Raw genomic sequence first — 23866 nt, 5'->3', positions numbered from 1 at the left:
CCACAAATGTAAATTATAAGTAATCAACAAACTTTAAACTTATTTATGTAATACGCTTTTCTAATGCTGCGTGTGACGTTTGGTATAGAGTAGAAGTAGGCGTAACCAGCACCACAAATGTAAATTATAAGTAATCAACAAACTTTAAACTTATTTATGTAATACGCTTTTCTAATGCTGCGTGTGACGTTTGGTATAGAGTAGAAGTAGGCGTAACCAGCACCACAAATGTAAATTATAAGTAATCAACAAACTTTAAACTTATTTATGTAATACGCTTTTCTAATGCTGCGTGTGACGTTTGGTATAGAGTAGAAGTAGGCGTAACCAGCACCACAAATGTAAATTAAAAAGTACCAAACAATATCGTTATACAGGCCTATAGGATAATTATTTTGTGATAAACAAAATATTAATAGTAAATACTTTTATGTTTATTTTTCAGTGCTTAAAAACTAAATAGTATACATTTTGTTCTTAGAATCCCAATTAATTAGCGCTAATGGCAATTAATTAGATCCGAGGTTTCCTTGTATTTTATTAAGAATAATTTGTATTTCCTTTCCATTCGTTTACATATTTTACATACTCTTTTCCAGCAAAAAAGACTTTGCACTTAAAGTAAAATAATAATACTTTTATATTATTATTTATTATAAATTAATTAATAATAAATATAAAAATAAATAATTAATTCATTTTATGTATTAAGATTATGATGGGTGAAAAACCTTCATGGCTAAGCCTGTTTAGAAAAATAAAACATTCTATGACAAAATAAACAAACTTTGGTGGCGCAGCTATTGGTAAGTTAAAATAAAACAGGACAACATTACTATCTAAACTTTAAATCCCCAACTAAGAATGATAAGAGAATACATAATACTACCCTATACATAATATTAAAATGAAATTCACAATTTGGTATTAAATAATGCAAATAAAAACTTTATGAATATGATACTATTTGTTAGTTTTACAATTGGGCAGATAATCTTGTCTTCAGAGTATTGCTAAAAAATTTACAAGATAGGAAATATTCCTACAATGTTCACACCGGCCAACAACCTCTCCCCCCCCCCCACCGGTGATTGATCGGTATGGAGGGTGAGACTACAGGAATGGTAGGGAGAGAGAGGAATCTTTTCCCAGGAATTTGTCTACACTACATTTTATTGCTCTTTGTGTTCGGTTTTGAATATGTATTTTTATATTCCAAAGAAACTTCTGGAGGCAGTGCAGTTTATGTCTGGTCTACTGTAACTTTCTTCACAAATACTTTCGTTTATATTGGAGACTAACTGAATTGCCATACAAATAAAACAGTAAACTTAGTAACTTTCGTCAGTTGATTAATTATTTTTAAAGTCACAAATCCATTAAAATTACTAAAACTTGACTAAAATGACAGTCAATGATTTGACTGAAATCGAGCAATGATAATCTTGGACATGATATAAATTATTTTGAGGATTTGCCATAGAATATTTGTAGCAACTACGTATTTATAAAATAAACTTCAACATATTTTCTAATTTTTGAATTTTCCTAACACGTACCAAACAAGTACACAACCTTGTTTAACAGTTTTTCCAGGAGTAATATAATACCTTTTATCATCCCATCTTTATGTCTACAGTTTCAAGCGTCCTGTATCTTACAATGAAATGATATTTATTGTCTGGAAATATTAATATTGATGGGAACAATATGGCGACGGCCAGAGCCCAATGAGTCGAGTAACAGTGGTAAAGCCCTCCAAGACCGAGGATTATTTTGTAAACAGCGCCGTGTTTGAGTTGGAGGGGTGGCTAGAGAGGGCGGAGGGGGAGGGGAATGGCTCATCTCCCAACTCTAATATTTTTTCACGGGGGTTGGTGGAGAGTGCCTTTCAACCCTTGGTAAGCGAAATAATTGGATTCATCGTTATGCACACGCCGCGCCGATCTCAACTTATTATACTTGGGATTCTTTTGTAAAATAACTACTTGTTATACGGCACTCCCTCTACAGAAGATTGATCCCGCCAACAAAAGCTCGGATGAATTTGTAAAAGTCAATTGCTCTAGAGCCATTGTTGTAGGGCTCTGTTATTATATTAGCCGATTGGCTCTAGTTATGTAGCTCTCGTAAATTACTTTGTCGTCAGCGCCTAGTTACATATGCAAATCCCGCCGAACCGTAATGCCTCTGAATTGCGTCGCCAGATGTGAAGGCGCTATGTGATTGTCTCTTTCTGTCATTTTCTGTTTACTGTATTTTCAAATATTTGTTTCAATGGTACCGTTCACTCACTTGGACCACAAAATAGAACTGATTGAGTCTTTTGGACAAAGCAATAAAAATGGGACAAATCACATGGAATTTTAAACTTTGTTTCCTCCGTAGACTGATGGTCAGTCTCGGCTCTCTAACTGAGAGATCACGGGTTATGCGTGTTTTAAAAATAAAAACAAGTGTACTTCGAAGCTGGTATAACTAAAAGCTTAGGCTTAAAAAAGAATAAAAAAATATGACAAAAAACATTTGTTTACAAAACATGTTCAAATCTAGCATATCATTATGTATCACATTCATCAATACATTTAAATGCCTATTGTAACACTAAATGGCGAATTAATTAATGAAATTAAGCTTTAATCCAACACTAACATTGATTGAGTTCTATTGAGCGTAGACTATTTCACATGAAGTAATTTCTTTAAAACTTATGTGATAATTTGTGTTGCAATGCATTTAATATAAGAAACGTTCCTGAATCACGAAAACATTAAATGCATTTTAAGTAACGAAATAAATATCTGAAAATGAGTATTTTAATCACATAATAGAATTAAATTTGTAATTGTAAAAATGTTTCTTAATAATTACGGTCACCGGATTTTCGTGCAACTATTGTAATAATTTTTGTGGTTAATGGATGTACGGTTGTAACCAAATAAACAATTACCCATAATATTGTTACAATAGAAGGAAATGGTAGGTGTCAAGTTAACAGTTGCCGCCACCAATCTTCTGTATTACAAACAACACTTGAAGCAACCCGATGCTTAATTGTGGCAAAACTCAAAGAGCAGGAAGAAAGCGAACAGTTTGTTACTTCATTATCTCCGCCAATCGGGCGATCGCCAACAAATCAGGCCGCTAATCTGTGGGGGTGGGCGAGCGCGGGGAGGGGAGGGGGTGGCGGCAGGTTAATTATTGACTGGAGAACACTCGGCCGTTCCTCACTCGCGTCTTTCATTATACCAAACAAAACAGGGGAACAATTACAGCCGGTGATCAATAGCTCAAGTGAAGTGTCCTGTATAATTTGTTCAGACTGTACTGTACTGTAGTGTGGTGAGGGGAGGGTTAGAGGGGGGGCCCCTCAATCTATAATGCGAGCCAATCCGAACCGTGGCCGGCCGCCATCTTACCGCGCCTCGCCGCGCCAAGCCGCAGCTCGCTCTTCTCGGCAGCTTCGCTCGGATCGGATTATAATTGATTTTCACCTGTAATTGGTTCCCCCCGCGCCGCGGTATCAGTTGTTTGTTGTCTGTAGACACCTGATTACACCCGCTAAGGTGCAGGTGGGGGTGGCGTTGTTTATTTTCATCTCTACACTACCTTCTCTGATTGATAGAAATTTAATTCATTGATTTTCCATTTGGACTAATAGACCACATGATTGTTTTAGAAAACCCTCTGTCCAGTAATGTACCACGTATTGTTTAGTTTTGTAGTTGATATCTACACATATAAATATATTTAATTATTTATTTCATCAACTCTTCGTTGGTTTTTTTTTAATATTTTGAATACCTTTCGAAACGGTTTAAAATAAAATTTTATTCAACTAAAAAAGGTATCAAAATAATAATAAAGAGTACAAATCTCTGTTACGTTAAAAAAAAAATAAAATTGTACAGTACAAGTATAATAATGTTTCTCATTAAATCTCTAACTTTAATATCTTTTAAATCTCTCATCTGTGGCGTTTAAAACATGAACTTAGAATTCCAATAAGAACAGTACAGGGAAACTTACCTATAAAGAAAATTACTAAAAGAATGAAAGTAACAAATATATTTGATAGGTTAACGCTATAAATAAAAGTATCTATCAATTAAAACATAGTATGAATTTCCAGGACACAAAACATTTACGTTTATAAGTAACTTTTAAACTCACTCAGTGTCCAGAAGCAATTGGTTAAGTCATGCATAGTAAAAATTAAACCACATTTTATTTGAACAAACATACTGAAGCCACAGGAGCTCCAAAAGTGACTTACAGAATGATATCAACACGGCACAAGGTCTCTGTATAATTTATCAGGCGGCTCGTTATTGTTGCAGCGTGTTTGCGTGTCAACAGGAGATATTTCATTATTGGTAAAGCGTTGTTGATTATTCACTGTTTGTGTTGCAGTCCCGGTAAACACAGACTGCACTGCCACTGCGACTCGGCTCGACTTCTCTCGCTAATTCACACGGGAAATTTGATCATTTTTCACACATCCTGTGCCAATATCACAGATTATACTGTGATGTAGCGCTTGGTTGCTGTTACGGTCTTGGTAATCACAGTCCGATGCTACGGTGCACTGCCACTGCTATTCGGCTGGATTTCTCTCGCTAATCCATTCATGGAGTTCAAACATTTTTCACATCACCGACATCACAGATTATACTGAGTGACGTCACTCTCACTGATGCTCTGGTGCACTGCCACTGCTATTCGGCTGGATTTCTCTCGCTAATCCATTCATGGAGTTCAAACATTTTTCACATCACCGACATTACAGATTATACTGAGTGACGTCACTCTCACTGATGCTCTGGTGCACTGCCACTGCTATTCGGCTGGATTTCTCTCGCTAATCCATTCATGGAGTTCAAACATTTTTCACATCACCGACATCACAGATTATACTGAGTGACGTCACTCTCACTGATGCTCTGGTGCACTGCCACTGCTATTCGGCTGGATTTCTCTCGCTAATCCATTCATGGAGTTCAAACATTTTTCACATCACCGACATCACAGATTATACTTGACGTCACTCTCACTGATGCTCCGGTGCACTGCCAACTGCTATTGAGTTGGATTTCTCCTACAAATCTATTCGTGGAGTCAAACATTTTTTACAGCAACGAAACCACAGATTGTAGTAAATGACGTCATGTGCGGTTTCTTTAGTTTTAGTACTCTCAAATGTGCTCGGCCGTCTAACATAACTTTTACTTGATTATTGCAATATAAAATTAATAATAGGTTTGTTATAAGTGTTACGTAACAATAATTTTTGCAACGTGTTTCTAATAAAGAAGATATAAAGTTTAAGACAAGTTATACGAGTTTTTCTAATATAGTTTGTAATTTAAAAAATGTTAAAAATGGTTAACAATATTTACACAATACATGATATTAATCACAATAATTTACTGTCAAAACTTATTTATTATTTACCAAACACAGCATTCCTAACTTTTGTTTCGTATCCAATAGTTTAGAGGTAAATTTAAACTCATTCATTACAAATGGTAGGCTTTCCTCAACAATCGTATAGTTATTATGCGTGGATGAAAATAAATCTTTAGGTACATATTTATTAACTTGATAGGTTTTAAACATTGAGATCATATAGGCCTATGGAAACAGAAACAATGTGTCTTTATTTTATTTTTCCTAAATAATCCTGCTTATAAAAAATTAGGTTTTCCAAATTTTGAACCACTCTAAAATTTAAGAGTAAATAGTCTTAAATGCGTCTATTCGCGTATCAAATAGTCTAAAGTTGCCAACACAGTAACTTGAGGCAGAGCCGTGTCATTACTTGATTGGGAAAGAACAACAAGATGACGACAGCTGATATCATTAGCAGAAGTGCGGGTACGAGAAACGTATATCGGACAACAATGCAGTCTGGACAATGGAGGAGATTGTTACGTGTATTCAACGTCGCGCGTTGGCGGGAGAGGGCGCGGGCGCGGCCAGTTTTTAACCGAGTTAGCGCGAGCATGTGCGCACACACGCACTCACACGCCACGGCGCGCGGGGGACGGCCCCAATCACGCCAACTGCATAATTAATACAGCTTTTTACATGGCATGTCGCGAGTTATGCCGCTATCCGGCATTAGGCAATTGCATTCCCAATTTGTCGACTCCCGCTGCGTCAATGGGCACGAATAAATGTCCTTTCTGGCTTTTGGCTCAGTGTCAACTGCCAGCAGCGCGCACTATGCGCAGTCCGAGCTCTCCTCGTTATACACCTACTGACGAGCCCGCATCGGGACTTTCTTTACTCATTCTTAATTAGTTTTAAGTGTGAAATAATTGACACATCCGATCTAGTCTATATTTATCTGTTCTTTACCATTGTTAATCATTTTTCAAATTATTCAGTTCAAACATTCTACTATAGAGCAGTAGTGTATTTTTCAGTACTTTTATTTTAAGATCATAACTTTAGCTTAGCCTATAAAGTTCCAAGGGGCGTATTTCAATAATTACACTGCAGATAATACAGCGGATAATCTGCCTTAACAATGCATTCACCATACTCATTTTCTTATCAATTATGTTTTTAGCAAACGATCATTATTTAATTAATTCAGTATTAATGACATGTACTGCTGAAAGATCGCCCTCAACATTGAAACGGGTCAATAACCTTTAAAGAAAAAAATTGGAATGAGCGATTGACTGTACTTTCCTTACTTTCTGTCCACTACGAAAAATATCAGTCGCCTTAATCCCCCAATTTTTTTCCTGACTACGTTCTTGTCACACATATACCGAATTTTACGTCTGCATCTTATTAAACTGTATCAAAGAGCTTAACTGATTTATTCACGTATCATTTGGAATTCATACCTTGCATTTTTATGGGAATGTTTTTAACATTAAGAAACTACTGTATTCTATTTGGTTTGTGGTGGGCTTTAAACATGTCTTTAGGACTCATTATATTTTGTGTAAATGCTTCATATTTGGTGCCTAACTGACGACGAAAGCTTCACACAAACTCATTGCTAGTTTAGGTCACCTGAACTGAACGATACGTAATGTTGTGTTCGGTGTTGTAAACTCGTAGTAAAGTGTTACAATCAACTGTAGCACGTGTTGCCAAACTGACGGAAGCTTCACAAACTCATTGCTAGTTTATGTCACCTGAACTGAACGATACGTAATGTTGTTTTCGGTGTTGTAAACTCGTAGTAAAGTGTTACAATCAACTGTAGCACGTGTTGCCAAAATGACGGAAGCTTCACAAACTCATTGCTAGTTTAGGTCACCTGAACTGAATGATACGTAACGTTGTGTTCGGTGTTGTAAACTCGTAGTAAAGTGTTACAATCAACTGTAGCACGTGTTGCCAAAGGGAGAACGGTCTGTACTGAGGCGCAGGTGAGGAGTGTTCCGGCGGAATTAACTAAACTGCGAGAGGTCATTAGGGATATCAAAGCCAACAACAAGACTCGCCCTGCTCCTCCGCTCCTCCAGCTTTGTTTCTCTGACCGTCCGTTTGTGTTTTTAACAATACCCTCTTCCATATCTGTCTCAATCCCATGAATAGTAAACGGCCGGTTGTACAAGATACAACATCCATCGTTACTCAACTCTGTAAACATTTGTCAAATATCGAGTAGTTCCTCATGTATAGCTTCATGTCGAGTCCATGTTTGAGTTCCAGGTGTTATCTAATTACTCGACAGAAAAAAGTAACAAAAAATGTGTTTATGAATATTGGCGTTTTTGAGGTACAAAGGTAGCAAAGTATACTACAAGAGTAGCAGCGTTTTATTTGTTTCTTTTTAGTTCGTACTAATAATAACAATCTGAAGTGTATGTAAATCTAACAGGAAATCATAGCTTGCGAACATTATAATTTAAAAATTTAAATTATTGAGACACATTATAAAAAATAATGCAAATCGAAACTTTTTTATTTAAAAATAGTTTTTTATTTTGCTTTCCTCTTCACGCAATATAGTGTTATGGATTGTATAATATAAATTCAACTATCAACTATTTTAATAACGAATGTAACTTTGTATTTTTGAAATTACAATTCACCCCAGTATAACAAAACATTGCTTTTCGATAGAGGACCTTCGAACCACTTGACTTTAGTTAGGGCAGGACTTGACTCTAAAATATAAATATCTGATTGTGAATGAAATACCCAACCTTTAAATTTCCATTCCGCACACAGACCATCTAGTGAATTATAAATTGTTATGTGGTGCGTGTAGAATGTTAAGACCTTAGAGGAAGCAAACATTCATGTTCGTCTATGGTGTTCAAGGTAAGATGGGCCAATATTAAGTTTGTTATGTGGTACGTGTAGAATGTTAAGACCTTAGAGGAAGCAAACATTCATGTTCGTCTATGGTGTTCAAGGTAAGATGGGCCAATATTAAATTTGTTATGTGGTACGTGTAGAATGTTAAGACCTTAGAGGAAGCAAACATTCATGTTCGTCTATAGTGTTCAAGGTAAGATGGGCCAATATTAAATTTGTTATGTGGTACGTGTAGAATGTTAAGACCTTAGAGGAAGCAAACATTCCTGTTCGTCTATGGTGTTCAAGGTAAGATGGGCCAATATTAAATTTGTTATGTGGTACGTGTAGAATGTTAAGACCTTAGAGGAAGCAAACATTCCTGTTCGTCTATGGTTTTCAAGGTAAGATGGGCCAATATTAAATTTGTTATGTGGTACGTGTAGAATGTTAAGACCTTAGAGGAAGCAAACATTCCTGTTCGTCTATGGTGTTCAAGGTAAGATGGGCCAATATTAAATTTGTTATGCGCGCCTAACCTACTGGGGCTCTGGTTCTCACTGCACGCAAGCTGTATTGTACAGTTAATTATCTATGTTGATGACGACACAGACGATGTTTATTTAAGACAAAAGTAAATAAGGCAGTGTTGTGGTGCGGTCTCGGGGGTGAGCGAGGGTTGTAGCGCGCAGGGGTAGCAGGCCCTCCGCGCGCCATTCAAACCTGGTCACATGTGAAATGCGCGAGAACGCGGCGGACGCTGCCCCATCTGCCGCCCCCTGCACTGGGCCTCGCGGGCCGCGCTCAGCGTCTTTCTCGTCTCGCCTGCGGCATGAATATTTTGTCTCACAACGGACAGAAAGTTGACTGGGTCGCTTTTGTTGTGGTCACTCTGTTGACGTCAAGTCCAGCGTTAAGACCGAGCCCCACTGCTCTTCACGTTCACACCAGGGCTTCCAGGAAACTGAGGACCGTCACGTGTACAAGGAAGTGGGGATTTGTGTTAAAACCGAAATAAAGAAAGCACTCAAGCGTGAATCTCATTATAATGATACAAATGTTTAAGGGTTAATTAAATGTACAATACGGTAGTTGAAAAGATGGTAATTTTTATTTCTATGAAACGTAATGAACTGGCCGACAAAACGAAAATGTTTCATCTAAAATTTGAATTTGATAAATTCCTATAATTTATTATGCACGAAAGGAGTATTTACAGTCACACTTCACAGTCGATACACTTTACTGTACTTATTGTCTAACTATATAGTCACCTCAGCAACCCGCCTTGCCGTAGCAACGTGTTCAGGTGTTATGGTGGATACAACCAAGAATTTTGGAAACTTTAAATAAGAACTGTATATACAACGTGTTTGAGTTATGCTAATTTTAAACGACAAAGGATATTTGGCACTGAAACTTCACTATTTGAGATACATTAGGTTCTAGTAATTAAATAGATATATCAGAGGCGTACTCAACTTTGGCGGGCCCCGGAAAAGATATTGCATTCGGCCATGCCCCGCCATGTCCCGCCATCGCGCCCTCGTCACCTCGTACACTGTGGCGGGAATCGGGCCAGAGCCCCGTAAAATTGTCTGAAAACCCCCGATCTGAGTACGGGTCTGAATATATTCTGAAGTAATAAAACTGATATTATAATGAAATTGGCGAAATGATTCACGTAAATATCTTCTTCGGGTGAAATGTGTCATTCGTCGGATCTACGAAGATGTCAAGTAAACGAAAACTAATGAATGCTTAATAGAGGTTGACAATTCGGTGTATTTTGACTCGTATTGTACTCGTAACAATCGCATTAACTCAAAAATAAGTAAAGTTTATATACATTCAAAACATGATGTAGGTGGGCGAAGGGATAAATACGTACTAGAATAACAAACCTAAAGGGTTGAAGATTGTCGGGGGTTGACATCCTACCTTTTCTTCGGAACCTGTCGTCATTCCAACAGTTCTTATTAAATTTTGTACGCTTTTTATTAAAGAGTTGGAACAGAAAGGCTTGTGCTTACTTGAGGTGAACGAGATAATGAAAGTTTCTCTAAATTAACTGAGAGTTTAGGTCTACGGAATACGGTTCTGGAAATGTCCACGAAATTGTAATGCTTACTATTCTTAAGATGGTAAAAGTGTGGTGTGCTGTTTGTTAAGTTATGGATAAAATAACGTTAGCCCAGTACACATGCGTATTAATTGATTAGTTTATTTTAAATATCAATTAATTTCACCAAATAAAATACGATTAATAGGTATGCAAAAGATTTACTGCGTGGATTTTCATTTAATGCGCGTAGTAGTCATGGGATAGTGTCCAAAAATCCGCATTAAAAAATGTTTGAACTCTGCCTTTTTAATTAAAATCGTTTCATAAAACCTTTCCCTGGCATATTTTCTTCTTGGACCGTGGCTGTATCATTAGTCAGTTTCATAATTTAAGGATTTTTATGCATGTTTTATCCACACCCCTTTTCATATTTTGCACTATTCAGCACTTCAAACTTGTTACAAGTTCTTAAACTCTCACAATCCCCATTAGAGTAAGTGATACAAATTCTTTTTGCCAAAGTATGCTGAAAAGACAACTGAACTGTCAGGTTAGTAACAAATGAAGTTTTATAAATTTTAAGAATGACTTACATTATAAAACATAATATTTAATTATTACTGACGATAAATGACGATAACAGTCGGTAAAGGTTGCCAATTCCTATGATAAATAAAAATATATTAAAATGTACAATTAAAACAGACTTTTTGGACAGTCTACATGTCATGGTCACGTAGATCATCATCGCAAACTTCTATCTGTCAGGAATAGGGACGATAAATACTACGCTGGAAGGAAACACAGTGATTGCAGAACATCTAACGAGAGGAACCTGTCATTACTTTCAGCTTGACATCATCATGAAAATACAATCATTAGGTCTTACTGCTCCGGACACTGCAATCTTACAAATGTCTGACGAGAGGGAGCGATCGTTTGGGCTGCTTCAGATTGGTTCCATCAGCTGGTGACAGTGGAAGCATAAATTTACTGCTCCGAACACTGAAATCTAACGATTACAAATGTCTGACGAGAGGGAGCGATCGTTTGCTTGCTTCAGATTGGTTCCATCAGCTGGTGACAGTGGAAGCATAAGTTTACTGCTCCGAACACTGCAATCTAACGATTACAAACGTCTGACGAGAGGGAGCGATCGTTACGCTGCCTCAGATTGGTTCCATCAGCTGGTGACAGTGGAAGCATAAGTTTACTGCTCCGAACACTGCAATCTAACGATTACAAACGTCTGACGAGAGGGAGCGATCATTAGGCTGCCTCAGATTGGTTCCATCAGCTGGTGACAGTGGAAGCATAAGTTTACTGCTCCGAACACTGCAATCTAACGATTACAAACATCTGACGAGAGGGAGCGATCGTTACGCTGCCTCAGATTGGTTCCATCAGCTGGTGACAGTGGAAGCATAAGTCTACTGCTCCGGACACTGCAATCTAACGATTACAGACGTCTGACGAGAGGGAGCGATCGTTACGCTGTCTCAGATTGGTTCCATCAGCTGGTGACAGTGGAAGCATAAGTCTACTGCTCCGAACACTGCAATCTAACGATTACAAACGTCTGACGAGAGTGGAGCGATCGTTACGCTGCCTCAGATTGGTTCCATCAGCTGGTGACAGTGGAAGCACTGAGGTGTACCGCTCGCAGCAGGCTCCAGATCAACCCATTCACACTCAGTCGCTCGTCTTGCGCTCGTTTACCAGCGGCTGCTCCCGGACCGCAATTCCCTCGATTCGCCCTCTGGGACCCTTTCAGCCCCGCCAACCCGGGTGAAACGATCGTTCTATTTTAATCAACGTTTTCTGTTCTGATGCAGTCGACTGCTGCTTTAGGGGAGTTGTTGGCTTTATCCTTTATTTCGCCGAGAGCCTTTTTAAATCGATTTGTCCTTCCGCGGTTATCATGTGGTGAATGGTGTACTCTTTTAATTTTTGAAATATTTCACCATATAATGTAGAATTGGTTTGTTCTATACATCGATACACTATAATGCACTCGTTGTTCAGCGTTAAGTTTTTTAAAGCACGCACAATGTAATTACAGTGATACATTTACTATGGTACAATTATTTAAGTGCAACCGTTTCCGTCTCAGCAATATGTACTTAGCAGGAGTACAGAAATATTTTCCAGACTTCATTCGGAAAGCAAAAGTATGATAACTGATATCGTTGTATTTTTTGTTGAACATGTAATTAACACGACTTGTAATGTACTAGAGTTGCAATTCAAACTTATGTACAAATAGTACATTAAGGAATAATATACTGCACTTAGAAAATATTTTCAGTGCTATAATATATAGTTACTTTATTTTTAAAATCCTCCAATCTTTATTTCTTTGATACAAATTTACTGCATATCTTCTAGGATTAAGTGAGCGTGCAGTCAATTATGTCTATTATGCACAAATCCCAGTACAACACGCCAAACATAACTAACAATTTCCTCCTGAACCTCAAAAACCGTGCTCTCATCCTCCGGGCAACTCACTAACTAACTCAACAGATTAAAATTATTCCAGAACATAATTCCCCACAGCTAGCCTGGCAGGACGAGGGTGGATGGTGGGAGGGGAGGGAATCCAATATTAGGCGATTTTACATCAGTTGGCATCATAGTAGTTTGTCCAACAAATTTCTGTCCCCTATTAGGCAACAAATAGGGTGCAATCAGTCGCCACGCTAGCCGTGGGGGCGATGGTGGAGTGGAGGGGGAGGGGTATAATGTTGTTACAGCGGATCTTGTAGTCCACCGCTCCAGTGACTCTGCTCAATGCCTTTATTCGATACGCCTAATTATTGCATTCACACGAACCTCTATTGTGCCTCATGTTTTACATAGAGTTCGCGGTCCCGTGGTACACTCAGGGCTTGCCCAAGGAGACTGACTGTACTTTGATGCTGTGCATATCTTTGACCTCGCATTAAAGGAAGAGAGTCTGTTGTTGCGCACGTTTTACATAGAGTTCGCGGTCCCGTGGTACATTCAGGGCTTGCCCAAGGAGACTGACTGTACTTTGATGCTGCGCATATCTTTGACCTCGCATTAAAGGAAGAGCGTCTGTTGCGCATGTTTTACATAGAGTTCGCGGTCCCGTGGTACACTCAGGGCTTGCCCAAGGAGACTGACTGTACTTTGATGCTGTGCATATCTTTGACCTCGCATTAAAGGAAGAGCGTCTGTTGCGCACTTTTTACATAGAGTTCGCGGTCCCGTGGTACACTCAGGGCTTGCCCAAGGAGACTGACTGTACTTTGATGCTGTGCATATCTTTGACCTCGCATTAAAGGAAGAGCGTCTGTTGCGCACTTTTTACATAGAGTTCGCGGTCCCGTGGTACATGTGGTACACTCAGGGCTTGCCCAAGGAGACTGACTGTACTTTGATGCTGTGCATATCTTTGACCTCGCATTAAAGGAAGAGCGTCTGTTGCGCACTTTTTACATAGAGTTCGCGGTCCCGTGGTACACTCAGGGCTTGCCCAAGGAGACTGACTGTACTTTGATGCTGTGCATATCTTTGACCTCGCATTAAAGGAAGAGCGTCTGTTGCGCACGTTTTACATAGAGTTCGCGGTCCCGTGGTACACTCAGGGCTTGCCCAAGGAGACTGACTGTACTTTGATGCCGTGGAATATCTTTGACCTCACATTAAAAGAAGAGCCTCTGTTGTGCCTCATGTTTTACATAGAGTTCGCGGTCCCGTGGTACACTAAGTCTTGCCCAAGGAGACTGACTGTACTTTGATGCTGTGGATATCTTTGACCTCGCATTAAAGCAAGAGCGTCTGTTGTGCCTCATGTTTCACATAGAGTTCGCGGTCCCGTGGTACACTCATGTCTTGCCCAAGGAGACTGACTGTACTTTGATGCCGTGGATATCTTTGACCTCACATTAAAGCAAGAGCCTCTGTTGTGCCTCATGTTTCACATAGAGTTCGCGGTCCCGTGGTACACTCAGGTCTTGCCCAAGGAGACTGACTGTACTTTAATGCTGTGGACATCTTTGACCTCACGTTAAAGCAAGAGCCTCTGTTGTGCCTCATGTTTCACATAGAGTTCGCGGTCCCGTGGTACACTCAGGTCTTGCCCAAGGAGACTGACTGTGCTGTGGATATTTATGACTTCATCGTTAAAGGAAGACCCTCTGTTTTAGCGCATGTTTACGTACCGTAGAATTCATGGATTTGTAATCGGTCCGAAAGTCCTCACCGGATTCAGTATTATTTCTATTGGTAACGATATGTTTAATATACAATTGTTTTTATTCATTATGAAAATGAACAGACTATAAAATAGAATAAACAGATTAAAATGGAAAAATAAGTTGCGTTAAATTAAATAAATCGATCTTTATAATACTATCTTAGCAAAGTTTAAAAAACTTCAGTTTAATAGTGTAGACTACACAATTTAAATTGAAAGAGCTATATAGTTGTTCACTAAAAGTTAAAAATATTTTAAAATCATATATAGCCCTCATAAATAGAACTACCGTCATAAACGTGCGGATTTAATATTTCGTGTACATTTATATTTAATTGTTTCAAACAATGTTGAAGAATACGTGAACATGTATAGAATATATTTCTTCATTATATCTATATGGTGAAATATATATGTATAGAATACGTTTATATTGACTTCGCCAAAGTGTGGTTCCTTCCTTCCTGGGAAATAAAATTGGATAAAGAAATTCTGAATAAAACTTAAACGTCACTAGAGCTAACATTTGCCAATTAACTACTTCATAATTCATGTTATAACAAAACTCAAAGCCATAGTTTATTTGCTGAGACTTTTGCCTTACCTCGATGTACACATTAATGGAAATCCCCTTTTCCTCTTTTGAAAATATTAGCTACGCAACTGGATTTTTATTGATTCTTAAATTAAATTATTTTAAAAATATGATTAATGAAATGATGAAGGAACCGAATGACGATCTAGCCTGCCCTAACAACTCGTATCAGAGTCTCCTTACCAAAACCAGAACAGAACGTGACAAGTACACACTACTCCGGTACCCAAACAAAGCGTGGGATAAGCCCTCGACGTGTCGAACCCGACAATGGCTTGTTTAACACGATCCGTTCTGTACTTACACGCGTGTGCGTGTGTGTGCGTGCGGGAGCGAGGGGTATTTACGCAAGTCGCCCGCTGCCCGGTTTCCGCGCGAACGAGCCAGAAGAATCGCCCGATCAGCTGCATCTGGCATCATTGTAGCCCAAACTCCACGCTCTTCAAGATAGGATTAAGTTATGGGGTGACTCTCAAAAACAGGATCCATTTATCTCACTCCTCAACACATGGTCGTTCCTGCAGAGTACCTCTGACATCTGTGACCAATCTAGCGCACAGCTTAATCGTGAGTCTCGACAAATCTGTCTGTAGTGTCTGTGCGCCTTGAATCACATGAAACATGTAACTACTCCAAGGCCAGGAGGTTTGGTATGTTGTATCCGTTCCTGCAGAGTACCTCCGACATCTGTGACCAATCTAGCGCACAGCTTAATCGTGAGTCTCGACAAATCTGTCTGTAGTGTCTGTGCGCCTTGAATCACATGAAACATGTAACTACACCAAGGCCAGGAGGTTTGGTATGTTGTATCCGTTCCTGCAGAGTACCTCCGACATCTGTGACCAATCAAGCACACAGCTTAATCGTGAGTCTCGACAAATCTGTCTTTAGAGTCTGTGTAACTTGAATCAACACAAAGACTAGAAGGTTTGGTATGTTGCATTCGTTATAAGACTTTTCTATTTAACTATACCTTCTAATATACAGGTTTAGTAAACCTTACATAGTATAAAAGACATTATTTGTAACCTACATATGACAACATGTTTGGATTCAATGTAAAATGTTTTAGGTTATAAAATAATGTATTTTAATTAATCGAAAATTCATTTTTATATTACGTCTGTACAAAATATTGTACAACATAAAATTCTGCCTCTGAAACTAATATTGTATGTTTTCGTAAATATAACATGTAAATGTTGACGATGCGTCATGCGATCTGTTCCCCACATTGCGTCGACTACGGACAGCAGCAGATCGGAGTCTAGGTCAGGTGAAGAATGTTCGGAAGGTGAAGGGACAGTCGACAGTGGCCCTATAGGGCGGGACGGAGACGGATTATCCAGTAATCTTGCCCACTCCACGCACAATACCGAGCCATTCACCCACCATTATCCTACCAGTTCCAATTTCCTTCTGTCACAATGCTCTTATTATTTTCTTACTCCAAAATCCAGTTTTCCTCGGTTTCATAGTGTGTGCTCACAATGCGGAATGCCCTAACCTACTCAGCCGATCCACCACTGCATTCTAGCTTCTTGTCCACCATTCACCACAGCCCACCTTTGCTCCACCTTATTGTAATCTCTTATTGGTTTTATTTCCTCATATTTTGAAAAATCCTTGCATGATTAAAGCGTTATTTTTATGCAGCGGATCCAGTAGCTTACACTAGTATCCTCAATACGAACAGAGGTATTGAATAATACCGTGACGTTCGACTTTGAGCAAGTATTATAAATATTCCCTAATCCTTCTACTTGAATAAATAAATCTAATGGATTGTATAAAAATAAACCCGTATACGGGCGAGGTTTTTAGTCAAAATAAATCTTACTTTTGATCACTGACTAATAATTACAAAGGCGGCTATGCTACGCCCTTCTTTTGTCAGCGGCCCTTTCAAAGTGGGTTCTGTTTAAATTTCTTTGTGGCAATAGCTTTAAAACGTTACACGTTTGATTGGACTGGTCTCCAAATACAGTGACCTGCGTTCTGTCATTTCTTTTACTTTGCCAGTCTGAGATTTTGAGCAGACATAGAACACATCGTGACATCTCATGTACGGATCTCGCCACAATCATATTTTATGGTGATTATTGTACAGTAACGTCACAATAAGTTATTTTCAAGTTGTTCTGTTTGGAATTTGAGAGTCTTGTGAAATAGATAGCACTGTAGGTCGAATACAGTTTTTTGTGAGGCTTAAGTGCATGGCAGTAGGCCGCCCCATAGAAGAAGAAGGTCTAATACGTTGAGGAGGAGACCATTTTCGAGGTTAAAAAATTACATCGGAAAGTCAAAGTTGTATTATTACAATTGCCAATCATTTAAATTAATGATGAAGGATTTTCTTGTTTTACGGTGAAGATAATTAGAGATAGTTGACGTTATCCGTGATAAAGCCACGACAAAACGAAATGTTAATAGGTGAACGGTGCGGTGTGCAAAGGTAAATCCGAGTTTCCACTACAGAAGGACATGAAAGATTCGTGGCGGTTGTAGCGCCAGTTTGAGCCGATGATGACAGAGCATCATTAAGGGTGGCTGCCGCCGGTGTTTGCACTCCAGCTATGTTGACTGCTGTCTGTCAATACTCCGTTCTCTTATCATATCAATATGCTAAACAACTGTGCCAATCCATTACAGCCACGTGCGCGTGTAGCTGTGCCCAGACAATCCTCCAGACCTTTATTATCGTGTCAGCCATTGTTGTCGGACTAATGCTTTATTTTATTTATAAGCGTGCCAGTTGGTGTGCGAGATCAGTAAGTGGAGGGAAATCTCATGAGTATAAATTGGTTTTATTCAGTACTTCTGCTTTATAAATTATGGCCATGGGTATTTGGCTTTATCAAGGTACTCTATATGGATGTTACCCATGTGTTGATAGGATACAAATAAGCAATATGCAGTATTATTTTTCTCTACAGATTATTCTTGTGTTTTCTTTCTATACTAGTAGATAAAACGTATTTTGTAAAAAGATGTATGTTCCATCCAACTTTGCAGCATTTTCGAAATTTTTACGAAGTCATTGGTGTTGAAAGTTGTAGAAACGTTGTTTGCCATGTTTTAAAAATGGAAGCTTGAACACCCCTCCTCCCTCCCTGTAAATTCCCTTAAAATCCGTCCGTAATTAGATTAGCTGATGTATGATTCACCGGATTTTCGAGAGATAATTATCTTTCTTAGTGATTTAACAACATTATTAACGCTTCTTGGGTATTTCAATTAAAACGCAAATGTGCCAGCAGAGCCTTTAGTGCCGGGCGATTGGTTCGTGTCACAATCGGGCGTACTCGGCTATCATCGGCACCGGCCATCACTCACCAGCTGTCGACAACATTCGCCGCGCGCGGGAATAAATTACAAGAGGGGCGACACAAACCTAATCGCACGTTACCGACTCGGTAGAATACATAACGTCACATCATCGAAGTTCAGAAGACCGAATTACGAGACATTTGTTCAGCTTCACAAAATTGTATGTTCAATTTAATATAGTATACAGTATTGGAGAGTTAAAAACAATGCCATATACACTGTTTGAATTGCATTTAATCCTTTTATGACATTTGTTCAAAAGTGACCAAAAGTCTAACTCGAGTTGGTTATTTATGATAGTGTTATCATTATGTGCAGCTCTACTGTTCAAACGTGTTTTTCACCTTTACGTGACTTTAATATTAATATAATTTACATAAATAGTAACTTATGAGGCGGCTGTACTAACAGCAACCTCTATTTTAGCCTCTTAAGTACCATGTTACACTTCAACCACTCTTATGAACTTATTTTTAGCCATAGAGGACATGTCTCGTGGTAAATTTGTGATCAATTCGTACAAACTCTTTTTAGTTTTTCGGTATTTTGTACGGTCCCGGTGCAAACTTTTTAGGATTTAATCGTTAAATCTTAGAACTTACAAAGTTTAGCGCCTGGATTCATATTAATCGTATTTTAAAATGAGACATCTTCCATAATTCTGGGGGAAGAGATTTTATTGATAGGTCGTTGTTTTTCAACAATTCAAGTATCAACTTACTATATCAATTATCAAAATTTTGTTACGTGACTTTCATATGCAATATATTGTATATAATAGTCAATTGAGGGCTGGCAATCGGTGAAGTTCTTGCTTATTGAATTGACTGCGTTCAAAATGTATTGATTGTTTATTTTTCAAAATATCTAGTTGTTGATTTGTGGATTAACATTTGAATATCTTAATAGAAACATGTCAAAATCACAAAAAGAGGGCGGGCCTTGACGTGTTGCCAAACATTTAGCCCCACGGAGGGCAGATCCTGCCGATAAGTCACCAGCTATCTCTGCCTCTGCCCTCTCTGCGCATGAAAGGCACCCGAGATGAGATCTCCCATTCACCGGTACAATTGCCCCGATACCACCAACTGCCGGCTTTTTGTCCGGCACTCCCCTCAAATGGGTTTCTGTCCGCTCTGCGCTCCTCTTCACCCTGATAACTTCACTTTTTGCCATCGTCTACTTTCTTTCAACAGACGAGGATTAGAAAGACTCCCACGATCAAAACAATAATTACATTATATAGATTTCTACCTTCTCTTCCGAAAAAAACAGTTTCAAGTGGGTTAGTTCTCAAATGGTTCAATCTCAGTGCAAGAGCCGAATGTTGGTAGGATAACGTGAGGTTTAACTGAGAACCTTTGTGTCAGTCGCTTTTATTCGAGTTGTGTCGGCAAAACTTTAAATTACTATCTTTGTTTGTACGTAACAGTTCACATTACACTTTGTTCACTACTGCAAAGCCTAATTCCGCAGTAGCTTAAAAATTCTTGTATGAGAGGCTCACATTTTTGCGTGTTGATAGATATGTAAGATTGAAGTAAATAAAGTAAATATATCTCTTATAGGACAAGAAATATTGCAAAGTGTATTACAACATTCTACATATCGTTTATTCACTGCTGTAAAATATAAGTGCTTGTTGCAATCTAATATTGTGGGATAAACGTGTGGTAACCATGTTCATCTAAAATAAAATAATGTGTAAATCGAAGAAAGCTATAATTATTAATTCATTAATCATGTGTGAAAACGTTGATTTTCACAAAAATTTGAAAACTGATAAAATCTCGGATACTCATATACTGTTTACGTTTAACGTGAACCAATACTTATCTTTCCATATACGGATTTTATCAACAATTACCTTTGAGTTAATTAAGGTGATTACATCCAAATACGGTTTCTTTTATGATCCATTTCTGACTGTTATAAAATATCACGTTTAAAATATGTCATCATGCAATACTATGAATCTTAATCTATCTTCTTAACCTTGTGTTTTGGGGGATGTTTCTTCTGTTACAGCCACTGGTGATTACGATATTCTTCATTTGACTTCCATGTCTCTGTCTCTTACTACAAGTTGTGTTATTAAAGTATGCTACTTTAATTTAAATTTTTATTCTAAACGTAATTCTTGCTCGGTTTCAGGTATCTTCTATCAACCGAGTGCTGCGAAACTTGGCGGCGCAGAAAGAACAGCAAGTATCTGCTCAGAATGAGAGCGTGTACGACAAGCTCAGGATGTTTAACGGCCAGGGTCCTGGGTGGGCATGGTACCCTGGCACCCCGCCGTCCACGGCACACCTAGGACTCCCGCCCAACCCAGCGGCCGCGCTCTCTGGGCAGGTCACACGGGAGGACATCCAGAAGAGAGGTTGGTCGCCTTTACTCACTCATATACAGTCTAGTGTAGTTCTCACAGCTACAACAACTTTTAACAAAAGGGGCAAACGGTTCAGAAACGTTTAGCTTTATTTAGCCAATTCTGTCAATTGACGTTATTTCATATAGACAAGTTTAGTCTAACGAGATCTTGACTAAAATATTGTTAATGCACAATAATAGTTCCTCTATGGAGTTGATGTGGTCAAGTATTAGCTGAAATTAAATCAATACGAACAGAAATGAGGATATTTGAAAGTGAACAAAATGTTTAACGAACAATATCGTTCTGAAAGCTAAGCGTCTAGGTATTCCTTAGACTTTCCTCTTCACCTTAGATTAAGGACTTGAGACAAATTGTCAGATGTGATTAAAGAGCATCCCAAATTGCTCTGCAGGAATTGCTCGCTTACTTTTAATCAAGAGTAAGTAATTCCAGTGTTCTCTCTTGGACCGTGAGGGTGGAGGGGCTGAAGGGGGGTTGTCTTTGGTTATTAAACTAAACGTTGTCTCCGGCAGTAAGGGTTGTCCAACTTTCTCTAAATTGCTTTCTTCTACGTGACTCGGGAAGGAAAAAAGAGTGGACGCGAATTGGATGAAGACAGAGACGGAGGAACATCCGAAATAATAACGTTTCAAAGTTACCCCCCTCTCCCCCCGTCACTGTGTTCCGCTTCGGCGAGCCGGGCGACTCCCTACCCTTGAATGGCGCTTCAAATACACTAAACTTTGTTGACCACCCTCCCCCCGCCACCCACCCGTACATCTACATAACAACTCGGCATAAAGTCTGACACGGCTGAGACTGACTTAACTTCACTCCTTGTTCGCCGGAGTTTTGACGTCTATTGATTAATATAAGTTTGCCTTCTCGCTCCGAGGAGTTTCATACCAGATTAAATTAAACTCCAAGCGCAACGGCCGGCAAAATATGATGGACTAACTTGGCAATACTCGGTACCGACTGTGTACTCCTTGTAGGTGATTGAACATTGTCAATTAATTATCGCTTGTTGTTTAAATCAATTGATTTCTCTAATCCAAATTTCTCGCTCCCGAACTGTAGTTGCAGGAGTAGAACGTTTTTATCATGATTGTGAATTCATAAGATCAATCTTCCATCATTCGGTTTATGGAGTTGGAATTAAAATTTGTTTGTTTATTGAGTTTACACCTTTAAAATTTGAAATACTTTTAAATGCCGAAACACGCTAAAACAAGTATAATATGTACATAAAATTAATTTTCTGATTTTAGTTACTTTTTAGCTAATTATTTCTCTTATGATGTGCGAGGTCATAAACCTCAGAATCAATATTTCTGTGGAGAAGATAATTTTCTATTGGATTAATGTTCCTATTCGGCCAGTACTGAGCGGATTCTGAGTAGGTGGGCGGGCGGATTGCACACTCCAGTAAATACGTAGCGGTAGCACTACTCCATGTACGCAATACTGTACCTGGTCCATCCCATGATACGATTGGCTCTGTACGGCTCAGCTCTGCACACGTATTAGTTCCGAGTGCTGCCGATAGACGGCTTTGGCGGCCCTACAGTACTTGCCTCTATCACTTCCTTCTCTCTTTCTAGTTAAAATCATGTACTGGAAGCTTTGTAATAATTATACTTGAAGTTGGTTCGTTCGTTTGTGTAACATGTCATATTACCGCCGTGTTTTAAAATTCGGTAATAAAAACACAATCCGTTAAGTGAATATCCTTGAGTATTGTACAACGTTTACGAATTAAAAATAATAAGAACCGGAATTACTTTTTTTATGTCTATTTAAAAACTTGTGAACACTTTGTTGGTATGGTGCTGATGTATAAGCAGGTGAATGTTCATTAGATATTTCAACAGCTATAATCACAGTACGGTAGCGTTTTAAATAAATAAAATCGGTGTTTGGTTCATCAGCTTGATTATAAAGTTTTTATCTTATAAAACTGGTTTTGTCAAATATTCCATGCAAATGTATGTTTATAATATGTACAATTTTAAATTTCAACGTATATTGTAGCCTATACTAAATAATTTGAAAACTAATCACTTAACCTAGTCAAATTATTTGCCGTTTGAATTCAAGTCATTCGTAACCATTAGTTTATACGTATTAGATAGAACTGCAATACACTAAAGAGATCAGATCCACCCGCTAACTGTCTAGTTTCCAGGATACTGGTTTGATTTGATTTAGTTGATTTGGTTTGCTCAGATACGTAACCATTAGTTTATACGTATTAGATAGAACTGCAATACACTAAAGAGATCAGATCCACCCGCTGACTGTCTAGTTTCCAGGATACTGGTTTGATTTGATTTATTTGATTTGGTTTGCTCAGATACGCATATAAACATAATTAATTACTATCTAAATCCTGCCTCAAACTTTCTAGCTCGTTGCGTGTGTAAAGGAATTGGTATACGTGGTTAGTTGTAATATTTTTATCAGGAAAAGTAGCAATTTTTAGCGAAAACAACACTAGAACTGTTGAATGTAGATAATAAACATAAAACAAGGCTTCGACAATAATGTACAGTCAGTGAGATCGCAATATAAGCTGGCTGTAGTCAAACGACCTCACATTTTAACCTAATATAACCAACTATGTTACATTTTCTTGGGAAGTGTACAATTTTAGAATATTTAAACGATGAAATACAAAACACATATTGTAACTTTTTCCGCATAACCAATACAAATATCGAAAACTAAATAATTTTTGAGGGTTTTAAGAGGAGATATATCCTTTAATTTTACAGGTAAACAAAGTTTAACATTGTTCCTATCCTGCTAAAATGAAGATTGCCTTCTGTATAGCGGGCTTTTAGTAGTCAGAGTGTCTAGTGACAGGTAGGTAGGGTCTAGTCACAGGTAGGTAGGGTCTAGTAGTCCAATAATCAAAGGCTGTAGCCTATCTCATTTGCTCCCGTCTCGATTTCTTCAGTACTGATAAACTACTAATATGAAGCGATCAGACCTAACTGT

At 38.4% G+C, this 23866-nt stretch overlaps 1 protein-coding gene across 6 annotated transcripts in view; it reads left to right on the top strand.

Moving 5' to 3' along the window:
• The window catches only part of LOC124357474 (paired box protein Pax-6), an 89486-nt gene that overhangs the window by 44146 nt on the left and 21474 nt on the right, over positions 1-23866 (top strand). For all 6 annotated transcript variants that reach the window (XM_046809309.1, XM_046809307.1, XM_046809310.1 and 3 more), the window contains exon 5: positions 20644-20869. In XM_046809309.1, coding sequence (XP_046665265.1) covers positions 20644-20869 — 226 coding nt within the window. The remainder of the gene's footprint in view (positions 1-20643; positions 20870-23866) is intronic.

This window comes from Homalodisca vitripennis, chromosome 3 (assembly GCF_021130785.1).
Source record: "Homalodisca vitripennis isolate AUS2020 chromosome 3, UT_GWSS_2.1, whole genome shotgun sequence".
Taxonomy (NCBI): Eukaryota; Metazoa; Arthropoda; class Insecta; order Hemiptera; family Cicadellidae; genus Homalodisca; species Homalodisca vitripennis.
This window is presented reverse-complemented; position numbering and strand designations above follow the sequence as displayed.